Source organism: Xenopus laevis, chromosome 7L, assembly GCF_017654675.1.
Source record: "Xenopus laevis strain J_2021 chromosome 7L, Xenopus_laevis_v10.1, whole genome shotgun sequence".
Lineage (NCBI taxonomy): Eukaryota > Metazoa > Chordata > Amphibia > Anura > Pipidae > Xenopus > Xenopus laevis.
Window position 1 is genome coordinate 119,757,344 of NC_054383.1, and position 18,573 is coordinate 119,775,916.

An 18,573-nucleotide genomic window follows, 5' to 3' on the forward strand; every position below is an offset into this window, starting at 1 on the left:
GGATCGTGTCGGATCGTGTCGCAGCGTTGATGCAATGTGACACGACTGTCGGATGCAGACAAATTACTCACCTTATTTCTGTCGCATCCGATGTGACCCCTGCGTTTTTGTGGAGCGAAGCAGATCGCGGCGGAATCGTCCTGCCCTTATATGTGAATAATATGTCAACTGTTCAAAACACATTACATATCAGATGGTGATAACACTCTATATGCTTTTCCTGAGGTCACTTTGTCGACTTGAAATATTAAAGGAGCCATATAGCGCAATATTACAATCCAGAATAAAGGAGACGGTTCCGGTATCAGTCCAGCCCTTTAGGGCAGAGACACATCTCCTTTTCTTTGGGGCCTCCCGTCGGCTAGAATGTAAATGGCCGGCGGGATGGCAATCGGTGCGCTTCATTTCCCGAAGTCGCCTGAAGTCGCTTCACTTCGGAAAAAGAAGGAAACTTCGGAAAACGAATCACTCTGAGTGCCATCCAGCCAGCCATTTAGATTCTAGCCGACGGGAGGCAGTTTGGGGAGATTAATCTCCCCAAAGAAGAGGAGATTTGCTGCTGGGCGACTAATCTCCCTGAATCTGAGCGTGTGTCTCTGCACTTAGCAGTGAAGATCAGTTTCCTTTGTGGGGGGCAGCTGCAGCACTGCATCATTTAACTAAAAAATATATAAATATAGTACCAGCATTAAGTGCAGAATTAATAATGTTATATTTCCTGCAGCTCAGCACTACCCAACATAACTACATCTGTATTACTACACGTGTCTATATTGGGGGTGAGGCACTCAGTACTAGAAGCTACATCATCCCAACCTATCTCCAAAGTACAAGTATGGAATCCATTATCTGGGAACCCATTATCCAAAAAGCTCTGAATTAAATAATTCAAATTTTTAAAAATTATTTTCTTTTTCTCTGTAATTATAAATCAGTCACTTGTACTGTAGGGTAACAAAGCCACATGAATCCATATTGGTGTCAAAACAATACTTTTTGGTTTATTTAGTACTTCATTTTGTTTTTTTCAGAAGACAATGCATGGAGATCTAAATTATGGAAACTTCCCTTATGCAGAAAACCCCAGGTCCCTAGCATCACTGACTCATGGATCCAAGATACTTTTCAGAGTAGGACATAAACCTAAAAAAAGAAACAAGGAAACCAAGTGAAGTCAGAAATGCTTGGTTTCTCATTGAACTGGAAAGTAATGACAGACAGACACCTGCAGCTGTGTGTTTTTGTAACTATTAAAGGGGAAGTTCACCCGGAAGAAGACTTTTAGCTCAGTGCAGACAGTGATATTCTGAGACCTTTTGCAGTCAATCTTTTTTGTGTTTTTTGAATTATTTAGCTTGTTTTATTCAGCACCAGTTTGGAATTTCATTCACTGGTTGCTAGGGTCCAATTTGCCCTAGTAACAAGGTTATGGTTTGAATGAGAGACTGGACGAGGGATAGCATGGGGTCTGAATAGAAAGATAAGTACATTTGGTGTATTTATTACGGATGCACTGAATCCAGGATTCGGTTCGGGATTCAGTCAGGATTTGTCCCTTTTCCGGGAGGATTCGAATTCAGCCGAATCCTTCTGCTTGGCCGATCCAAGTCCGAATCCTAATTTGCATATACAAATTAGGGACTGGGAGGGAAATCGTGTGACTTTTTGTCACAATACAAGGAAGTCAGTTCGGTATCCAAATCTTTTGCGAGGGATTCAGTTCGGCCGAATCCAAAATAGTGGATTCTGTGCATCCCTAGTGTTTATTCTTGTGTATCCTGTGCCTGTATATTTTTACAGGTATGGGATCCATTATCCAGAAACCCGTTATCCAGCAAGCTCTGAATTACACAAAGGTCGCCTTCCATAGACTTTTATCCAAATAATACAAATTTTTTAATATGATTTCCGTTTTCTCTGGAGGCAATACCAGCCTATTGGGTTTATTAAAAGTTTACACGATTTTCTAGTAGACTTAAGGTATGCAGATCCAATTTACAGAAAGATCCATTATTCGGAAAACCCCAAGTCCTGAGCCTTCTGGATAACAGGTCCCATACCCGTAGTACATTGCGTGAGCATTTCCTTGAGTTTATAGCATTATGTGAAACCCCCTGCATTGTCTTATTTTTTATGCAACATGAAATGAAATGTTCTTGGGGTGGGTGTCTCTGCCATGAAAATCATTCCAAACAGACAAAAACTTCATGTCATTGCTTTATAAAAGCACTTGTTTAACCGACCAAACTGGACCTCCAGCACGTGTGTTACCTACGACTTGCTCGCACCCGAGGCAGAAGCATGCGGCCCCTGAGGCTGTTGTTATTGGAAGAGCCTGACAACTATTTGAACCAGATCTAGATCGTATCTTGTACAAACACAACGTGACAAAGGTGTGTGTGTGTGTGTGTGTGTGTGTGTGTGTGTGTGTGTGTATGTATGTATATATATATATAAACACAATGGTTGGGAAAGCAGTTGCTGCCTTTGGAAAGTGGAAGTGGCCCATGCTGATAGGGGTCCCTTAAAGGGGAACTATTGCGAAAATGTAATGTAAGCTTCATCATACTGAAATAAGAAGTCTTCTATATACAATCAATAAAAAAATTTGTACGGTTTCTGAAAAAAAAATTCACTATTCCTCTCTTAGCATTCTGTCTTCATTCAGCAGTTGGGTGTCAGATGAATGATCCAATATATCTTATAGGGGGGCTCCTTTTGACTAGAAGATGTATTAGAGCTCACTCTATTAAAATCACCAGACATCATGTCTCTCTACATGCAGGATTTGTGCCAGTTATTTTGTTAGATTTTGTTTGCACTGGAATAAATTAGTTGAGTGAGCTGTAATACATCTGCTAGGAAAGGAAGCCCCCCCTATAAGATATATTGGATCTAACTGTCAATGAATATCTGACACCCAACTCCTGCATGAAGACAGAATGAAGAGAAAGAGATGCTGAGAGAGGAATAGTGAAGATAAACTTGATTATTTCAGAAACGTACAGAATCATTATTATTATTATTTCAGTTTGTTGAAACTTATATTAAAATGAAGGGGCAGATTTATCAAGGGTCGAAGTGAATTCGAGGGAATTTTCGAAGTAAAAAATTTCGAAATTCAAAGTCATTTTTTGGATACTTCGACCATCGAATAGGATACGACGACTTTGAATTTACTTCGACTTCGATTCGAAGTAAAAATCGTGCAACTATTCGACCATTCGATAATCGAAGTACTGTCTCTTTAAAAAAAACTTTGGCTTCAATACTTCGCCAACTTAAACCTGCCGAATTGCTGTTTAGCTTATGGGGGACCTCCTGTGTGTTTTTTAAAAGTCGAAGGATTTTTTGGGAAAATTGTACGATCATACGATAAAATCGTTCAAATCCTTCCTTTCAAAGTACGATCGAAATACTTCAATACTTCGCCATCTTAAACCTGCCGAATTGCTGTTTAGCCTATGGGGGACCTCCTGTGTGTTTTTTAAAAGTCAAAGGATTTTTTGGGAAAATCGTACGATCATATGATAAAATCGTTCAAATCGTTCCTTTCGAAGTACGATCGAAATACGATCGTACGATGTATAAAATCCTCCGACTCCGAATTCGAATGTCAGAGGATTCTATTCGATTGTCGAATTTCGACGTTTTTTCTACTTCGAAATTCGACCCTTGATAAATCTGCCCCTAAATGTCTGCGATAGGTCCCCTAAATTAGTCTCAATTAGCAGCAGATTAAAGAAATCTGAATTTCCACTTTGTCGCTTCTGCTCAGTCATCACTAGACAAGCACACATTCCCCTTTTGGTTGAACCACAGTGGTGAGATACCAACAGCAAGGAAAAGACTTGCCCAGACAGTTACTCTGTAGCAGCAGGACACAATTCATACATTTACTTGCAGCAGGGAATGGCCAAAGGATCACTACATTTTAATGTCCTGCAATAAGAAGTGTTTGCTCTGTGGCCAAAGTCCAGCCTCTGTATAAAGCATTGCTCTTTACAGTCTGATAAGCAAACCAACTAGACCCCAGCAGGACAAAAAAATCAATCTTGCACCTATACTACTCCTCCACCATTGAGCATCCATTGATTTAAAGGATAAGTAAGCCTTTAAAATAAGTGAATGTAAAATTGATGAGGGTGATATTCTACTTTTGCTATGTATATTCATAGCAAATGACTTTTGCTACAATAGCGCCACCTGCTGGTCAGTTTCCAACTAGGAAAAAATTAGAAACCTTTCTTAAATCTTTCCTAAGCAGAAGAACATCAGAGCAGCCTCTTTCTTTCTCCTGACAACTTCCTTGACTACTTGGTGGTCAGACTGGTGGGAAACTGACCAGCAGGTGGCGCTGTTGTAACAAAATTCTTTCAGATTAACAGTACATGTATCCCTTAATATCTTTCAATTAAAGAAAAATAAATAATGAATGTACATTGCAAAAGTTCTTAGAATAGCCCCCTAATCAAATTTTACATTTACTTATTTTAAAGGTTTACTTATCCTTTAAAGGGGTTGTTCACCTTTAAGTTAAGTTTTAGTATGTAATAAAATGGCAAATTCTAAGCAATTTTCCCATTGGTTTTCATTATTTATTTTTTATAGTATAATTATTTGCCTTTTTCTTCTGACTCTTTCCAGCTTTCAAATGGGCGTCGCTGACCCCATCAAAAAAGCAAATACTCTGTAAGGCTACAACTTAATTGTTATTGCTAATTTTTATGAAAAGGAGAGGGCCTTACTAGAAACAGCGCCGATCCACGCCTTTATGCCGTCTGAGGCGGCCTTCTGTTGCCGCCCCGACCCCTCCTCACGTCGCTCACATTTTCTGCCCCGGAGGCGGTCGGGTCGCTGCACGATGCTAGTGCAGAGAGCGCAATTGTGCAATTGTTGAAAACCGGAAATTCAGCTCTCAGTTACCAGGAGTGGCATTTATGCCGCCCCTGGTAACCAGGGGGGCACTGCCGCCTGAGGCGAGTGGATCAACTCGCCTCATTGGTGGAGTGCCCCTGACTAGAAATATGAGATATTTCTAGTAAGGTCCTCTTCTTTTCATATCCCAGTCTCTTATTAATTTGGACCCTAGCAACCAGACTGCTGAAACTGCAAACTGGAGAGCTGCTGAATAAAAAGCGAAATAACTCCAAAACCTTAAATAATAAAAAATGAAAACCAATTGCAAATTGTCTCAGAATATCACTCTCTATATCATACTAAAAGTTATCTCAAAGGTGAACAACCCCTTTAAGGGAGCCCTGGTTCTCTCAGGCCTGCTGGGGTTGTAATAAGTATCCTGGGCCCAAACGTTCCAGTTGGGACTGAGATGGGATGGGTGTGTTTAGTTAGGGTGCATTTAGTTAGGGTTAGTGATGGGCGAATTTATTCGCCATGCGTGAATTCGCAGGGAATTTGCGCGATCCGCCGCCGGTGAATAAATTTGCAAAATGGCCGCGAAAATTCACTGGTAAAAGTTCGCCAGCGTCCAAAAAAAATTGTGGCGTCAAAAAAAACAGACACCGGCGTGAAAAACTGGCATCGGTGTCAAAAAAGGGCGTCAGCGTAAAAAAAACAGGCGTCGGCATAAAAAACCCGGACGCCGCTGTCAAAAATGAGACGCCGGCGCTGTTTCGCAAATTTTTCGCCGTTTCGCGAATTTCGCAAATTTTTCTGCAAAGCGAAACGGCGCAAATTCGCCCATCACTAGTTAGGGTGCATCTGTGGGTGCTGGAGTCAGTGTACTAGGTACAGAGGCACCTTATAAACCATGGAGCCCATGAGTTTGTCAGCATTATATAGTAGAAATGTATTCACAGGCCCCACTGAGGTCACAAGGTCTGATCTTTTTAGCCCCTGGCAAAATTCAAGAAAACAACTGCCAAGGCAAGACTTTGCAAACATGTTTTACTGGGAATCCCTACAATCAAAAATCTTTATTAGGAACATAGAAAAGGAAAATAAAGAACATTTTGTGGTCCTTTAATACCAGGCCAATCTCGGAATGGTCAGATGAAGGTCCTGATCCCACCAACCAATTCTTTAAGGGCCTTTAAGAGTCATTTATAGTAGAACAGACATGAGCATACCCGAATGTTATAGAACTACTACTTTTAGCTCAATGTTTGGCCTTGGGATGCTGGGAGTTGTAGTTCAACAGAAGCAAGAAGGCCCCTTACAGGAAACATTATTTGTGCTCCCGCAGAGAAGATAAATTGGTTTATATAAGACTGGAGCAGGCCTACCATTGTCCAGAGCTGGAGGACAGGTTACACAGTTAATGGATTAATTAAGGATGGGTAATAAGGATGGTTGGGCTTTGATAACTCAAGTGGTCTAAACAGTGCTACAATTGGGATGGTTGGGGATACACCATTCAGGGGCCCCATAGCAGAGGGTGCCTCCAGAAAATTGTCAATTGCAGGTTGTGAAATGGGTGGAGCTTGCGGATAATGGGCTGGGCTTGGATGGATCATGAGCTTGGTTTTGGCATAAATGGAGTGTGGCTGGGGTGGATCAGGGGTGTGGCAATCTATGTGAGGGGTTTTTTTTTCATTGATCTGCCATTTTACTTGTTGGCAGGGCTCACCACCCAGGTGACCAGTGGGCCAATAATTGCCCCTCCCTGAGGAAAGGGCCCTTCTAACCTAGTATTATAATGCCCCATGATTACTGATGGTAAACCTGGATCCAAATCAATCAAAGGATGCCAGTGGATGCTGGGAGTTGCAGCTCAGCACTAACTGGAGTGTTTTATGTTTGACCACCAAGAAGAATGTGCTTTTTGCCCTCGGGTTAGAGATCCCAAGTTCCCTCACTAACATGAGCCCAGGTACTGATAGTCTTTTTATTTCAGCAAGCGGCTGCTCATTTCTTCTTCCATATAAAGTCATCCTCGGAGCTGCCAGCGATGGAGAGGGCTATAAACATCTGTCCCCCATAATAGGTGGCCATCACAATAGCACGGGAGTCGGCTATGGGGAAGCAGAATTTATCTACCGCTAGGAAACAGTCTGACACCACAAAAACGAGGGAGCCCAGGGCGGCAGAGATGTGTGCCCAGGAAAACTTGTACGATGCCAGGCTGACCCTGGCCAGAGCTCTCCATGCCATGGTGCCAATCAGTGCCGAGTATCCAGGCACCATGTATAGAAAAGGTCCGTGCAAGTACGGCAAAGTGAAGAGGAAGAAGGTGGCGCAGAGCAATGCCAGGAGAATAAATAAATGCAGTCTGAGAGGTCGGAAGCCAAAGGCAGTTATGTACATGAGGTGGGCCAAACCAAACATAACCATACCTGAAAGAGAAGAAATTATGATTAAAGAGCAGTAGTAATTAATATTTGCATTGGAAACAGTTTAGAGTTTAGAGGGGACATGTGCCAACCCACACAACAATGTATCATTTTTGTAAACTGATTAATCCTTGCTGTTTGTTTATATAACCTACATTAGTTGTTTGTTTTTTTTAAAGCTAACTCAGAACTTTTACCAGTACAGAGCAGCAGAACATTATATATAAATTACTTAATGATACACCTACATTTTTTGGTGTTACTGTTCATTTAAAAGGATTCTGTCGTGATTTTTATGATGTCGTTTCTATTTCTAAATGACACTGTTTACACTGCAAATAATTCACTTTACAATATAAAATGTCATTCCTGAACCAACAAGTGTATTTTTTAGTTGTAATATTGGTGTAGGTGCATCTCAGGTCATTTTGCCTGGTCATGTGATTTCAGAAAGAGCCAGCACTTTAGGATGGAACTGCTTTCTGACAGGCTGTTGTTTCTCCTACTCAATGTAACTGAATGTGTCTCAGTGGGACCTGGATTTTACTATTGAGTGCTGTTCTTATAACTACCAGGGAGCTGTTATCTTGTGTTAGGGGGCTGCTATCTGGTTACCTTCCCTTTGTTCTGTTGTTAGGCTGCTGGGGGGGGGGGCGCGATATCACTCCAACTTGCAGTACAGAAGTAAAAAGTGACTGAAGTTTATCAGAGCACAAGTCACATGACTGGGGGCAGCCTGGAAATTTACAATATGTCTTGCCCCATCTCAGATTTCAAAATGAAATATAAAAAATCTGTTTCCTTTTTTGAGAAGCGGATTTCAGTGCCGGATTTTGCTGGAGCAGCACTACTAACTGATGAGTTTTAAAATAAAAACATGTTTTCCCATGACAGTGTAGGGGCCAATACTGGTTAATCTGCCCTGCAGCTTTAAGGCTCCCACCTTTTTCTTAGTGTGATTGGCCAAGAGGGGTAATGACAACTTCCTGCCACACTGCACTATAGTGTGTGTAAGGAGTGGCCTCTTCCTCTTTCGCCTCTGGATGCTGATCCAGCTGGATGAGCTCAGGGGGACTGAGTACAGAAGGCCCAGAAGAAGTCATGTGTCCAAGTCGGGGACCAGACAACCCCGTGAATGAGGAATAGAAAGTGGCAGGTGTAGCTCCCAGTACTAGTACGCTCTAGGAGTGTAAGATAGTCAGGGTTGAGCTAAAAAGAGCAGTTCTGAGCTCCAACATAGGAGTGATAGATTGGAGGTATCTCTCCCAGGCCATATTGCCTGCAGGGTTGCCACCCGGCCGGTAAAACACCTGCCAGGGCCGGGGCCGGTATTAAAAATTTACCGCCTAATTTGTAATACCCTTTACAAAGGCCCTTGCCCTCCAGTAAAAACTTACATTTCCTTCTGCTTCTGCAATATGGCCCCAGCCCTTTTGCGGCGCTACCCTGTGGCTCGGCCCCTTTTTACGGCACTGCCCACTGGCTCCGCCCCCTTTTGCGTCACAGGCCGTCCCTTTATTATCCACCTCCACCACTGCCCCTTTTTTTTTTTTTTTAAAAAGGTGGCAACCCTAATTGCCTGTAGTATAGGGATCCCAGTGAAGAGAGGGAATCAGGAGAGATGATTTCCCTGAGGTTGATCCAGAGACCACTACTGGAATATGTTTTGCAGAGGTGAAGTGGGATATCTGCCAAGTCTGTCCTAAGGGAGTGTCAGCCTGTGTAAAGTGCATGATATGTGCCTGCGCAATTTCCTCTGATTCACTGTGATGTGAGTACTAAACCTGTGGTCACTTGCTTTGTGCAAAGTAATAAACCTTGTTCTTGTTTTATTAAGAACCTCCTGGCTCCCAAGTCTTTTGTTTATTGCACAGTAGCCTGTGGGAGTTGTAGTTATACTACACCACACCTTTAATCTTCCATATAGCGAAGGCCCTAGCCTGAAGTGTTAGAGTCACATGTAACCCATGCTCTAGTACGCTACTCTAATTAACCCCCTATGGCCCAAATAGGTGTTACAACAGTATCCCTTTAAGTTACTGATGCAGCAAGCATCTCCCAATGCTTCTCTGCTCAGTTCTATCACTCAGTGCAGGAGCAATGGATCAGAGCAGAAAAGTGCCCCTGCTGGAAGTACTTTGATACACGCATTTATTACACAACAATTACAAAAATCATTTCAAATGCAATTATTTCACATTATGGTGCAAATTAAAAAAGACTCTTCTGCTGGAAACTCTATGAAATCATGCTCACCATGGAGGAAGAATTCTGTCCAGAGCAAGCAGACGTCTCCAGCTGCCGAGAACATCAGCCCCACCAAAATCTTCTTAGAGTACGGACTGAAGCTTCCCAGGCTCAGTGAATGGACCACAAGGAAGAAGCCCAGGCAGAGGATGGGCAAGCTCTTGATAATGGCATGGAACAAGTCCGGCTCTGAGAGCGGCAACCACAAAGCAAAGTAATTGTAGCAGGAAATCAGGAACGGCAGCAGCTTTGGAATAATGCTTCTCATCTGTATAGGAAAGAATTGTGTTACAGCTCGGCTGTGTATGTGCAACCTCTTTATTTGCACAACCTGCTAATACTATAGTACTGGCGCAAGCAATGTCCCTGAAGCTGCTCTCCCACTAGTCAAGCACTGTCCAAGGCAGGGATATTATTCACATATATTATCTATATTATGTAGAATGGTTCTGCTACTTTTGAAATATTTGCCTTCTTTCTCTTTGGGTTAATCTGCCTCTTTCCAGCTTTCAAATTGGGGTCACTGACCCCATCTAAAAAAACAAATGCTCTGTAAGGCTACAAATATGTTGTCATTGTTACTTTTTATAGCTCATCCTTCCAATCAGGCCTCTCCTATTCATATCCCAGTCTCTTATTCACTGGTAATTTGGATCCTAGCAACCAGATGGCTGAAACTGCAAACTGGAGAGCTGCCGGATAAAAAGTTAAATAACTCAAAAAACACAAATAATAGAAAATGAAAACCAATTGCAAATTGTCTCAGTATATAACTCTCTACATCATACTAAAAGTTAACTCAAAGGTGAAAAACCCCTTTAATTATAGGAATTGGCTATTCAAGCCACACTCATCATTCCCATTACAAGGGTCACTATATCATACAGTGATAATTGTGTGTTTCCTACTTTGGGCAGAGAGTTTCAGCAGGATAAGGACCACTTGCAGAGAACCCCGATCTCAAACACCAGTGGGACGAAGGGGAATTCCAATGGGAGACAGACCCGATACCCCAACATCTTGCACATGAATTAAGGCAGGAGATGTTGGACAGGCCGGTCGTCCATGTACTTTTGGCCATAAAGTCTATATTGTAGTGTGCCTCCTCCCCCTCCTCCCCATCATACACAATCCAGGATTACTTACAGTCGCCAGAGATGATTTCCGGTATCTGGAATCCGTCTCTAAAATATCCATAGCCGGTTAGACAGAGATATTACTCCGGTGTGAGGTTCTTCTCGGCTGAGTAATTGCTGAATGAATGAAACCAATACAAACACTGCCTGCGCCAGATGCACTTTAACCTGCCAGTTGTTGAACTGGACTTTTAACTCAAGCAAAGTGTACTGATAACGGGGTGCTTACCCATCATCTCTCTACACACTCACTAACAACTGCCCCTATCAGGGGACATTAGAGTTACGACAGGGCCCCCTGCTTGAGCCGATAATGGGGCCCCTGACCCTAAGATTCAGAATCATGCTTGTACGTATTCTACACTATATCCAAAAACAAGACATTGCTGGATTTTCACCTTATCTAGATCTGTGCAATTATAGATAAATTGTGAGAAACAGAACTTTAGACCTGTGTGGTGGCTGCTGTATCTAGATGACACTCAGGAGGCAGACATTGGCTTAAATGCATGCAATATTACCCAGTCTGCAAGCGTCTGTGCCAACCAGAAGTACAGCACTGGCTACTTCTATGTATATAAATATATATATATATATATATACCCAATTTATAGGCTTATTTTGTTTAGTATTCTTACTGCATTAGTAAATGGGATCCTCAGTGCTTCCCCGGGCTGTTACTCTGCATTAAATAATTTTATGGCCGCCTCCTATCAATATCCTTGACTCATGTCCTGGCACCACTCAGCACAACAGATATCAAGTTTAAATATAACAAGCGATTAAGGTTTTGTAGGCCAGAAAGGCTTTTTATGAGATTTCAAATGCTGCTCAAGACAAAGTTGCAACAGCCATTGCTCTGAGACGCTGCACTTTTACTTTAAGTGCTCACCCCCGTACGATAGTTTAATGGAACATTTGGTCTTTTGGGTGGGCTTCATCTTGGTGAGTTTGAGTCTGAAGAGGGCACCATCTGGATAGGGTTTGTATTTTCCCCATGTGTCTGGGTGGGATTCTTCCAGTTGCTCTAGCTCACTTACACATTTTATAGAACACAGAGGAAAAGGAATTGACCCAAAATATTTGAGAAGCCACAATACCCTCAAATGCAATAGAAGAAGTGGGTTTAGTACAGGGTAATAACTATAACTGTCTCTCAGTATAGGTTATGATTAAAGACATACACAGAGTGAGACAGCAGTTTATTGGCCTGTGTATTGGGTCCTTGGACCTGTCTGACCAACTTCCAGGGCCGCCATCAGGGGGGCACAGGGGGTACTGCTGTCCCGGGCCAGGACTTTTCAAAATAGCCGGGCCCCCCTTGACAGCACCGAAGCCGTGCCGCCTCTCCTGAAGTCCCAAGGAGCTGAAAAGCCAAACAGCCTAAGTCCCGAAGCAGCGAAAAGACCCGAGCCGAAGTTGAAGTCTCGAATAGGCGAAAAAAACAGAGGTCACAAAAGGAGTCAAAACTGAAGTCCTGAAGTGGGAAAAAAAGCCACAAGTCACGAAATGGAGCTGAAGTTGAAGTCCTGAAGCGGCGAAAAAACCCGAAGTCATGAAAGGAGCCAAAAATGAAATCACGGGGCCCCGTGATTTCTAATGGCAGACCTGCCAACATCTATCAGGTGGGTGATGACCACACCAGTGTGTTGATTCGGTCATTAACCAAAGGGTCTGTATAGGCCTCAGTATGATCAGAGGAGCTCATTTGGGCACAGCACAATGGTGGCCTTATAGGGTAGAGATCCTAAGGATCTCAAACAGGCAAGTAGCTTTTTGCAAAGGGATAATACTGTGGGTAAGTGATAAGGTGGATTTAGCTCATAGGCCAAATGACCAACAAAAAGGGATATCAATCTTTGTGTAAGGTGTGTAAATAGGGTTGCCACCTGGCCGGTATTTTACCGGCCTGGCCGGTAAAAATGATGGCTGATCCCAATGTTATTAATAGGGAATAAGGATAAATATATAGGAAGGCCAGTATTTTTTACCAAAAAAGGTGGCAACCCTATGTGTAAATGACATATTCAAAATCTGGACAGATACTGAACAAGAACAATTTTGAGATTTTCATCCAACCATCAATTTGAAACTGAGCTACTCCCCCAGTCACATCCACATTCTAGAAAAAGGAATGGATCGCACACCTATTTTTGAAAAAAACAAATTAATTTATTGGACAAAAAAAGAAAAAATAATACAAAAGTTACAAAACAAAAAACGAAATCATACTGAGCCCAACGCGTTTCGACCTTAAGGGTCTTCATCAGGGGCACAAAAAAAATTAAGAAAATCAAAAAGGCAGAACGAGCCTTACTGTCTGTGACATTTTATAGTCCATGCTGAGTCCACTCGATGGAAATCCGGCGTCTGACGTCACTTCCGCCCCTCTGATCATAGGGGGTGGAGCAGCGTCACCTGGTATCTTGATGGAGCGCACATGCGTTCCAATGCAGCGTGTATCACTCCTATAACATGAGCAGATGCGGATCGTTACCCTGACATCACTTCCGGTTAGCCGAACATATACAAAAACCTCAGCGTCGCTAGGAGATCCAGCTGAGACGCATATGCGTTCCACCCCAATGTAGTTACTTTACACGCTCAGGAGAGGTTGCGAAAAAATGACAATCACAATCAATTGTAATTCTGAGAAATTCTCTAACAAAATACAAAACAAGCATTAAGAATAAATCAAATTACTGAAGTCAATACTGAGCAAATGTACATTATTCAAATTAAACAAAGATAACAAAAGTCATATATGCAACCTCCCTCTCTAGCGTGAATCAAAGAAACTATCATATATCATGAAATTAGGGGGACATAAAACATTATACTTCTTATTCAAAACGAGTGACAGGCAAAATCTATCCAAAGAATCGCTGTATTCTCATCCTCATATACTAGATAAAAAGGAAAAAGGAAGGGAAAAAGACAAAAAAAGGGGAAAAAAATGAAAAAACAAGGAAACAAACAAAATAATAATGATAATCCACATTCTAGACACAACCATTCACATCAGGGAAAATACTATTCAAACCAGCATATATCTAATGTATGACAGCTTTCACCCTGACCACACTAAACACTCCATCATCTACAGCCAGGCTTTACAATATAATCGCATATGCTGAAAGGAATCACCACCTCAAAACACTCAAAGCAGACTTCATCGACAGGGGCTACAACCCAATGATTGTAGATCAATACATTCATGCAGTCACCAGGGTTCCCAGAAGTCACCTTCTACAGTATTAACAAAAACCTGGAATAAATCAGGTTCCCCTATTGGTCACATACAATCCACAACTAAGGACCCTCAGAAAAGTAGCCAGAGATCTACAAGGTACACTTCATAAGGACGAGAGGCTCAAAGGCATATTCCCAGACCCACCACTCCCAGCATTCAGACAGCCTCCCAACCTAAAGGCACTAATAACAAGAAGTGCTTTATTGTACTCCACCAAAAATGGAACATACCCCTGTGGCAAAAAACAATTTAAAACCTGCCCACACATCGTGATTTCAGAGAAAATACCAATTCCGGACACATTAGAGGAATACAGCATCCATTGTCACAACAACTGTTCTTCTTCCAATGTGGTGCACACCGCCGATTCACTATAACCAATAAAAAACTGGACACACCAATAGGAAATCATTTTAATGGCCCTCATCACTCCATAAAGGATTTAAAGGAGAAGGAAAGCTACAGAAGCATTTTATTGCCAATAGATTAGCTACAACAGTGCACGCTAGAATGCTATATTTATTCTGTAGAATATTTTGCCATACCTGAGTAAATAGCTCTAGAAACTCTCTGTTTGTTTAGGATAGCAGCTGCAGTATTAACATGGTGTGACATCACTTCCTGCCTGAATCTCTCCCTGCTCTGGGCTCAGATTACAGTAGAGAAGGGAGGGGGGCGGGGAAAGAGGAGCAAACTGAGCATGCTCTTGCCCAGGGCAATGAGGTTTAAACTGAAGGCAGGAAGTCTGATACAGAAGCCCATGTGTACACAATAGAAGGAAAGAAATGCAGTGTTTCTTTTGACAGGGGACTCAGAGCAGCACTACTTTTGGGGTTTACTGGTATATTTAGATGGACCTTTCTGATAAGGCTTACTTAGTTTTAACCTTTCCTTCTCCTTTAAGAATTTTGGTTCTTAAAGAGTAACTGAACCCCCCATTGTGATAAGTCCCCACAGGCCCCCTCCCTGCCTTCCCCCTGAATTCTTTCCCCTCTAGAAATAGTGACCGCACATGCAGAATGAGCACAGCAGAGCTCCCAGGCACCATCTTCTTCTCTTCCGTAATCTTTGTGAAGTGAGCGTTGTATTGGCGCATGTGCAGTTGGAGCAATCTTCCAGTTCTCGACGACCCCGCATGCGCCCAAAGAGACGGAAATTGCAGAAGGGGAGAAAGAAGACACAAAGATTACCGAAAAGAAGGAGATGGTGCCCATGAGTTCCGCTACACTCACTCTGCATGTGCGGTCGCTATTTCTAGAGGGGAAAGAATTCAGGGGGAAGACTGTGCAAGTGGGAGGAAGGGAGGGGGCCAGTGGGGACTTATCATAGTGGGGGGTTTAGTTCTCCTTTAAGGGCAATTTTAAAACAGATAATGAAAGAAAGGTGTGGGAGTACAACCTAATGGAAATTTGCAATTCTCTGGAGAAGGGACTAAACCTGGGCCTTGGATTTATGGCAAATTATGTGGATTAAGAAAGGCCTGCACCAGGTCAGAAATACAAACGTGTGGATCTGGATTTAGAGATCATATGGAATTCCTTTTATTCCACACTCCAGTAATTCAGCCCTAATTTATATTCAGCCTCTTTGACTCACATTATCTTGTACCTTATCTTCTTGTCTCTTGCAGATCCCTAGTAAATGACTGACACCTCACACACACATTGATAATCCTTTTTGTTGGTCATTAGTGTTGGGCGAATAAATTTGGCAGGTGTGAATTTTCGGCTAAATTCTGCGTTTTTGCCGCCAGTGAATAACTGCAGCGCAAATTTTCGAAACTGCTGCTAAAATTCACAGGCAAAAAAAATCCGCCAGATCAAAAAAATTTGGGCATGCGTTATAAAAATTTTGCACGGCAAAATTATTCGGATGCCCATTGACTTTAATACATTTAGGTGCACATATAACACAGGTGTTAAAATTGACACGCGTCAAAATTATTTTGACGCCCATTGACTTTTGCAAATTTTTCGCCATTTCGCTGTAAATTTGCAGGGCAAATTCGACCATCAATATTAGTCATTTGACCTATGAGCTGAATGTTGGATATATACCAGAGAACACCACAGCTTCATTGTAATCAGCTTGAAAAAGGTACTAAAATGTTCTGAAAGCTTGCTATGATTATATTAGTTAGCCATTAAAAGTATCACCTTTATAATACTTTTGTTGCCCTGTAACAATAGTATTATCCAGTAAGCCAACCCAAATGAATGGGGGAGAATCCCTTTGTTGGTGTGTAGTATATTAGCTGTTTTACCCCCCAACCCAAGGGCAGCTTGAGCTCCAGTTGCTGTCGAGAGACGTCATACTACTCCATCCCAGTTAAAGGGTTAGTTTGCTTTTAAAATAACTTCTAGTACAATTTAGACAGTGATATTATGAGACCATTTGCAATTCTTAACTTTATTAGTTTTTGCTTCTGGGGTCAGTGACTACCCCCCTCCAACATAATAAAGCATAGCAAAAGAGAAAAGTCTGCCCTACACAAACACCTAAATGAGTAGGAAGTATTCCCAGCACCTGTATTTGGAAGTAAACACTTGACAATAGAGCTGGCAGTTACAGGGCAACATCGTCATTGATATTAAATGCTCAACTGCCAGCTGCTCTACAGTAAACAATCCTTTTCCATAACTGTTAATCTCTTTATTTTACTTGCTGTCAGAGTAATTAATCAGTGCAGCTCTCCGTAGCCGACAGATTAGGGCAAAATACAACACATGCCAGCACTTTATTTGTCGCCATTTAGTATAATGTGACAGTCAGCGGAAGGCCACTTGGAGGACATTTCTCTTGGCAACAATGCAATGGTTCAGTTGGGTTGAGATCAGGGCTCTGTGCAGTTCTTTCACTCCCATCTCAAAAAACCTGTTCTGTAGGGACCTCAATTTGTGCATGGGGACATTATTGTGCCAGAGGAGGGAAGAGCCTTCCCCAGACTGTTGGCGATCCTGATATGGAATGGGTAAGAAACTCTTAAAGGGCACCAATCATGACCAAAATCATTTACTAAGTAAATACACTATATGAAAGTTCAAGAAATCCGTTTTTTAAAACAGTTAGAGTTGTTTGTATAATGTAAATGATCAGCTCACTATTCCTTCTGCAAGATCTCCCCTATCTCCCCTGCAGTTCTAGCTGAGGCAGCCATCTTGGATTTCCCTGGCTCCTCCTACCTATATCTTCCCAGCCAACTGTAGCTCTGAAATCTCACACATGCTCAGTTGAAATTCCTTGTTGCTTATCAGCCCTTCTAAGCTATTTTCAAATCAGCTAAACCTGTGTGTTAGCTGCTGTTCAGTAGTGCTGCCACCTGCTGGAAGTTACTGTGTGCCCTTCATTTGCATAATGACTTTACCAGCAGGGGACAAGATAGGGAAATCTCCTGATACTTCTAGTGTAGGAGTTTACTAAAACAAGGCATTCTGGGTAGAATACTCAAAGCAGTGTTACAATCTGAGCATGCTCCTGAAATTTGCATATTAGAGTCTCTGTTATAGTCTCAATATGGCCTCCCTCAGTGAAAGAACCCATTTGACAAATTAAGGGATTTTTTTTAAAACTTGCAGTTTTTTCAAAAAACTATATATGTAGTTTGATTAAACGTGTTTAGCTTGTACTGCTCAGATTGTTATTATGTGTTTGATTTTGGCTGTTATAGGTGCCCTTTAAGGGTATATTTATGAAAGAGTGAAGTTAGAGGTCAGTGAAATTCCTCCACTCTCCATCATTTTTATGGGATTTTTAAAAAAAAAAATATTTATCAATGGGTGAAAGTGAAAGTTCATCCTTTGATAAATATGCCTTTCAAAAATCCCATAGAAATTAATGGAGAGTGGCGGAATTTCACTCTAGAAGACTGTGGCGACATCTAACTTCACTCTTTGTTAAATATACCCCATTGTATATTGTAGCCTTACTAACCTTTGCTTTCACCGGCCTAATATTCTTCCTCTGAAATAACCACCTGTATTATGCGTTAGGATAGGTCCATTCTCCTGGAATCTGCCACCATGTGAAATTCTAATTATCACTTTAGAGGATATGGTTCCTCTCCTCTTGAGTCCAATGGGAGTGACATTTACAGCCCAACAGATGAGGCTTGGAAAAGCACATGGTCAGGCTCAAACCGACAATCGGTGGATTCTGGCAAATGCCAGAGGGGCTACTGTAAGATGCCATAGACAGTCATTATTTAGTGTGCTGGTGGAGGGTTGTTTGGGCTTCTCTGTACTTGAAATGTCAGGGTCTATTTTGACTCTCAGTCCAGAAGTGGTGATGTTAGCCTCTGAAGCACCATATAAAAACCCCACACTTTGATGGAGTAACCAGATATTTTGGCCATATCGCTGCGGGTGCTGGGTCAAAGCTTTAGCATATAGGAATTAAACAGGGACCCGCACTCCAATATTGCATGAAGAAAATGAGTTTTTATTTCAACTTGTGCATCCAACGTTTCGGCCCATGCCTATCCTTGATAAAGGCCCAGGCATGGGCCGAAACGTTGGATGCACAAGTTGAAATATATATATTGTGACTGGTGTTGAATGAGTGCAATTTCACATGAATGAGCTCTATCAATCTGCTTGACGGCTCCTGTAATCACTGACTTTTAAAGACTGGCATTTTCAGTTGGCAC

General features: G+C 42.0%; 1 protein-coding gene across 1 annotated transcript; it reads right to left on the reverse strand.

Annotated features, from left to right (window-relative positions):
* Positions 1-5,888: 5,888 nt before the first annotated feature.
* On the reverse strand, positions 5,889-11,982 carry LOC108696764 (lysoplasmalogenase-like protein TMEM86A). The gene is made up of 3 exons (XM_018226387.2): positions 10,686-11,982; positions 9,549-9,807; positions 5,889-7,295 (listed from the first exon to the last, which is right to left on the reverse strand). The coding sequence occupies exons 1-3, from the start codon at positions 10,734-10,736 to the stop codon at positions 6,868-6,870; spliced, it is 738 nt and encodes a 245-aa protein (XP_018081876.1). The 5' UTR covers positions 10,737-11,982; the 3' UTR covers positions 5,889-6,867.
* Positions 11,983-18,573: the final 6,591 nt, after the last annotated feature.

Bases quoted from the DNA above. Each gene is read 5' to 3' on its own strand.
- LOC108696764 (XM_018226387.2), bottom strand. From the start codon at position 10,736: ATGGATATTTTAGAGACGGATTCCAGATACCGGAAATCATCTCTGGCG. The intron at 9,808-10,685 runs GTAAGTAATCCT...TTTCCTATACAG, and splicing joins GGAAATCATCTCTGGCGACT to ATGAGAAGCATTATTCCAAA. The intron at 7,296-9,548 runs GTGAGCATGATT...CTTCTCTTTCAG, and splicing joins GACAGAATTCTTCCTCCATG to GTATGGTTATGTTTGGTTTG.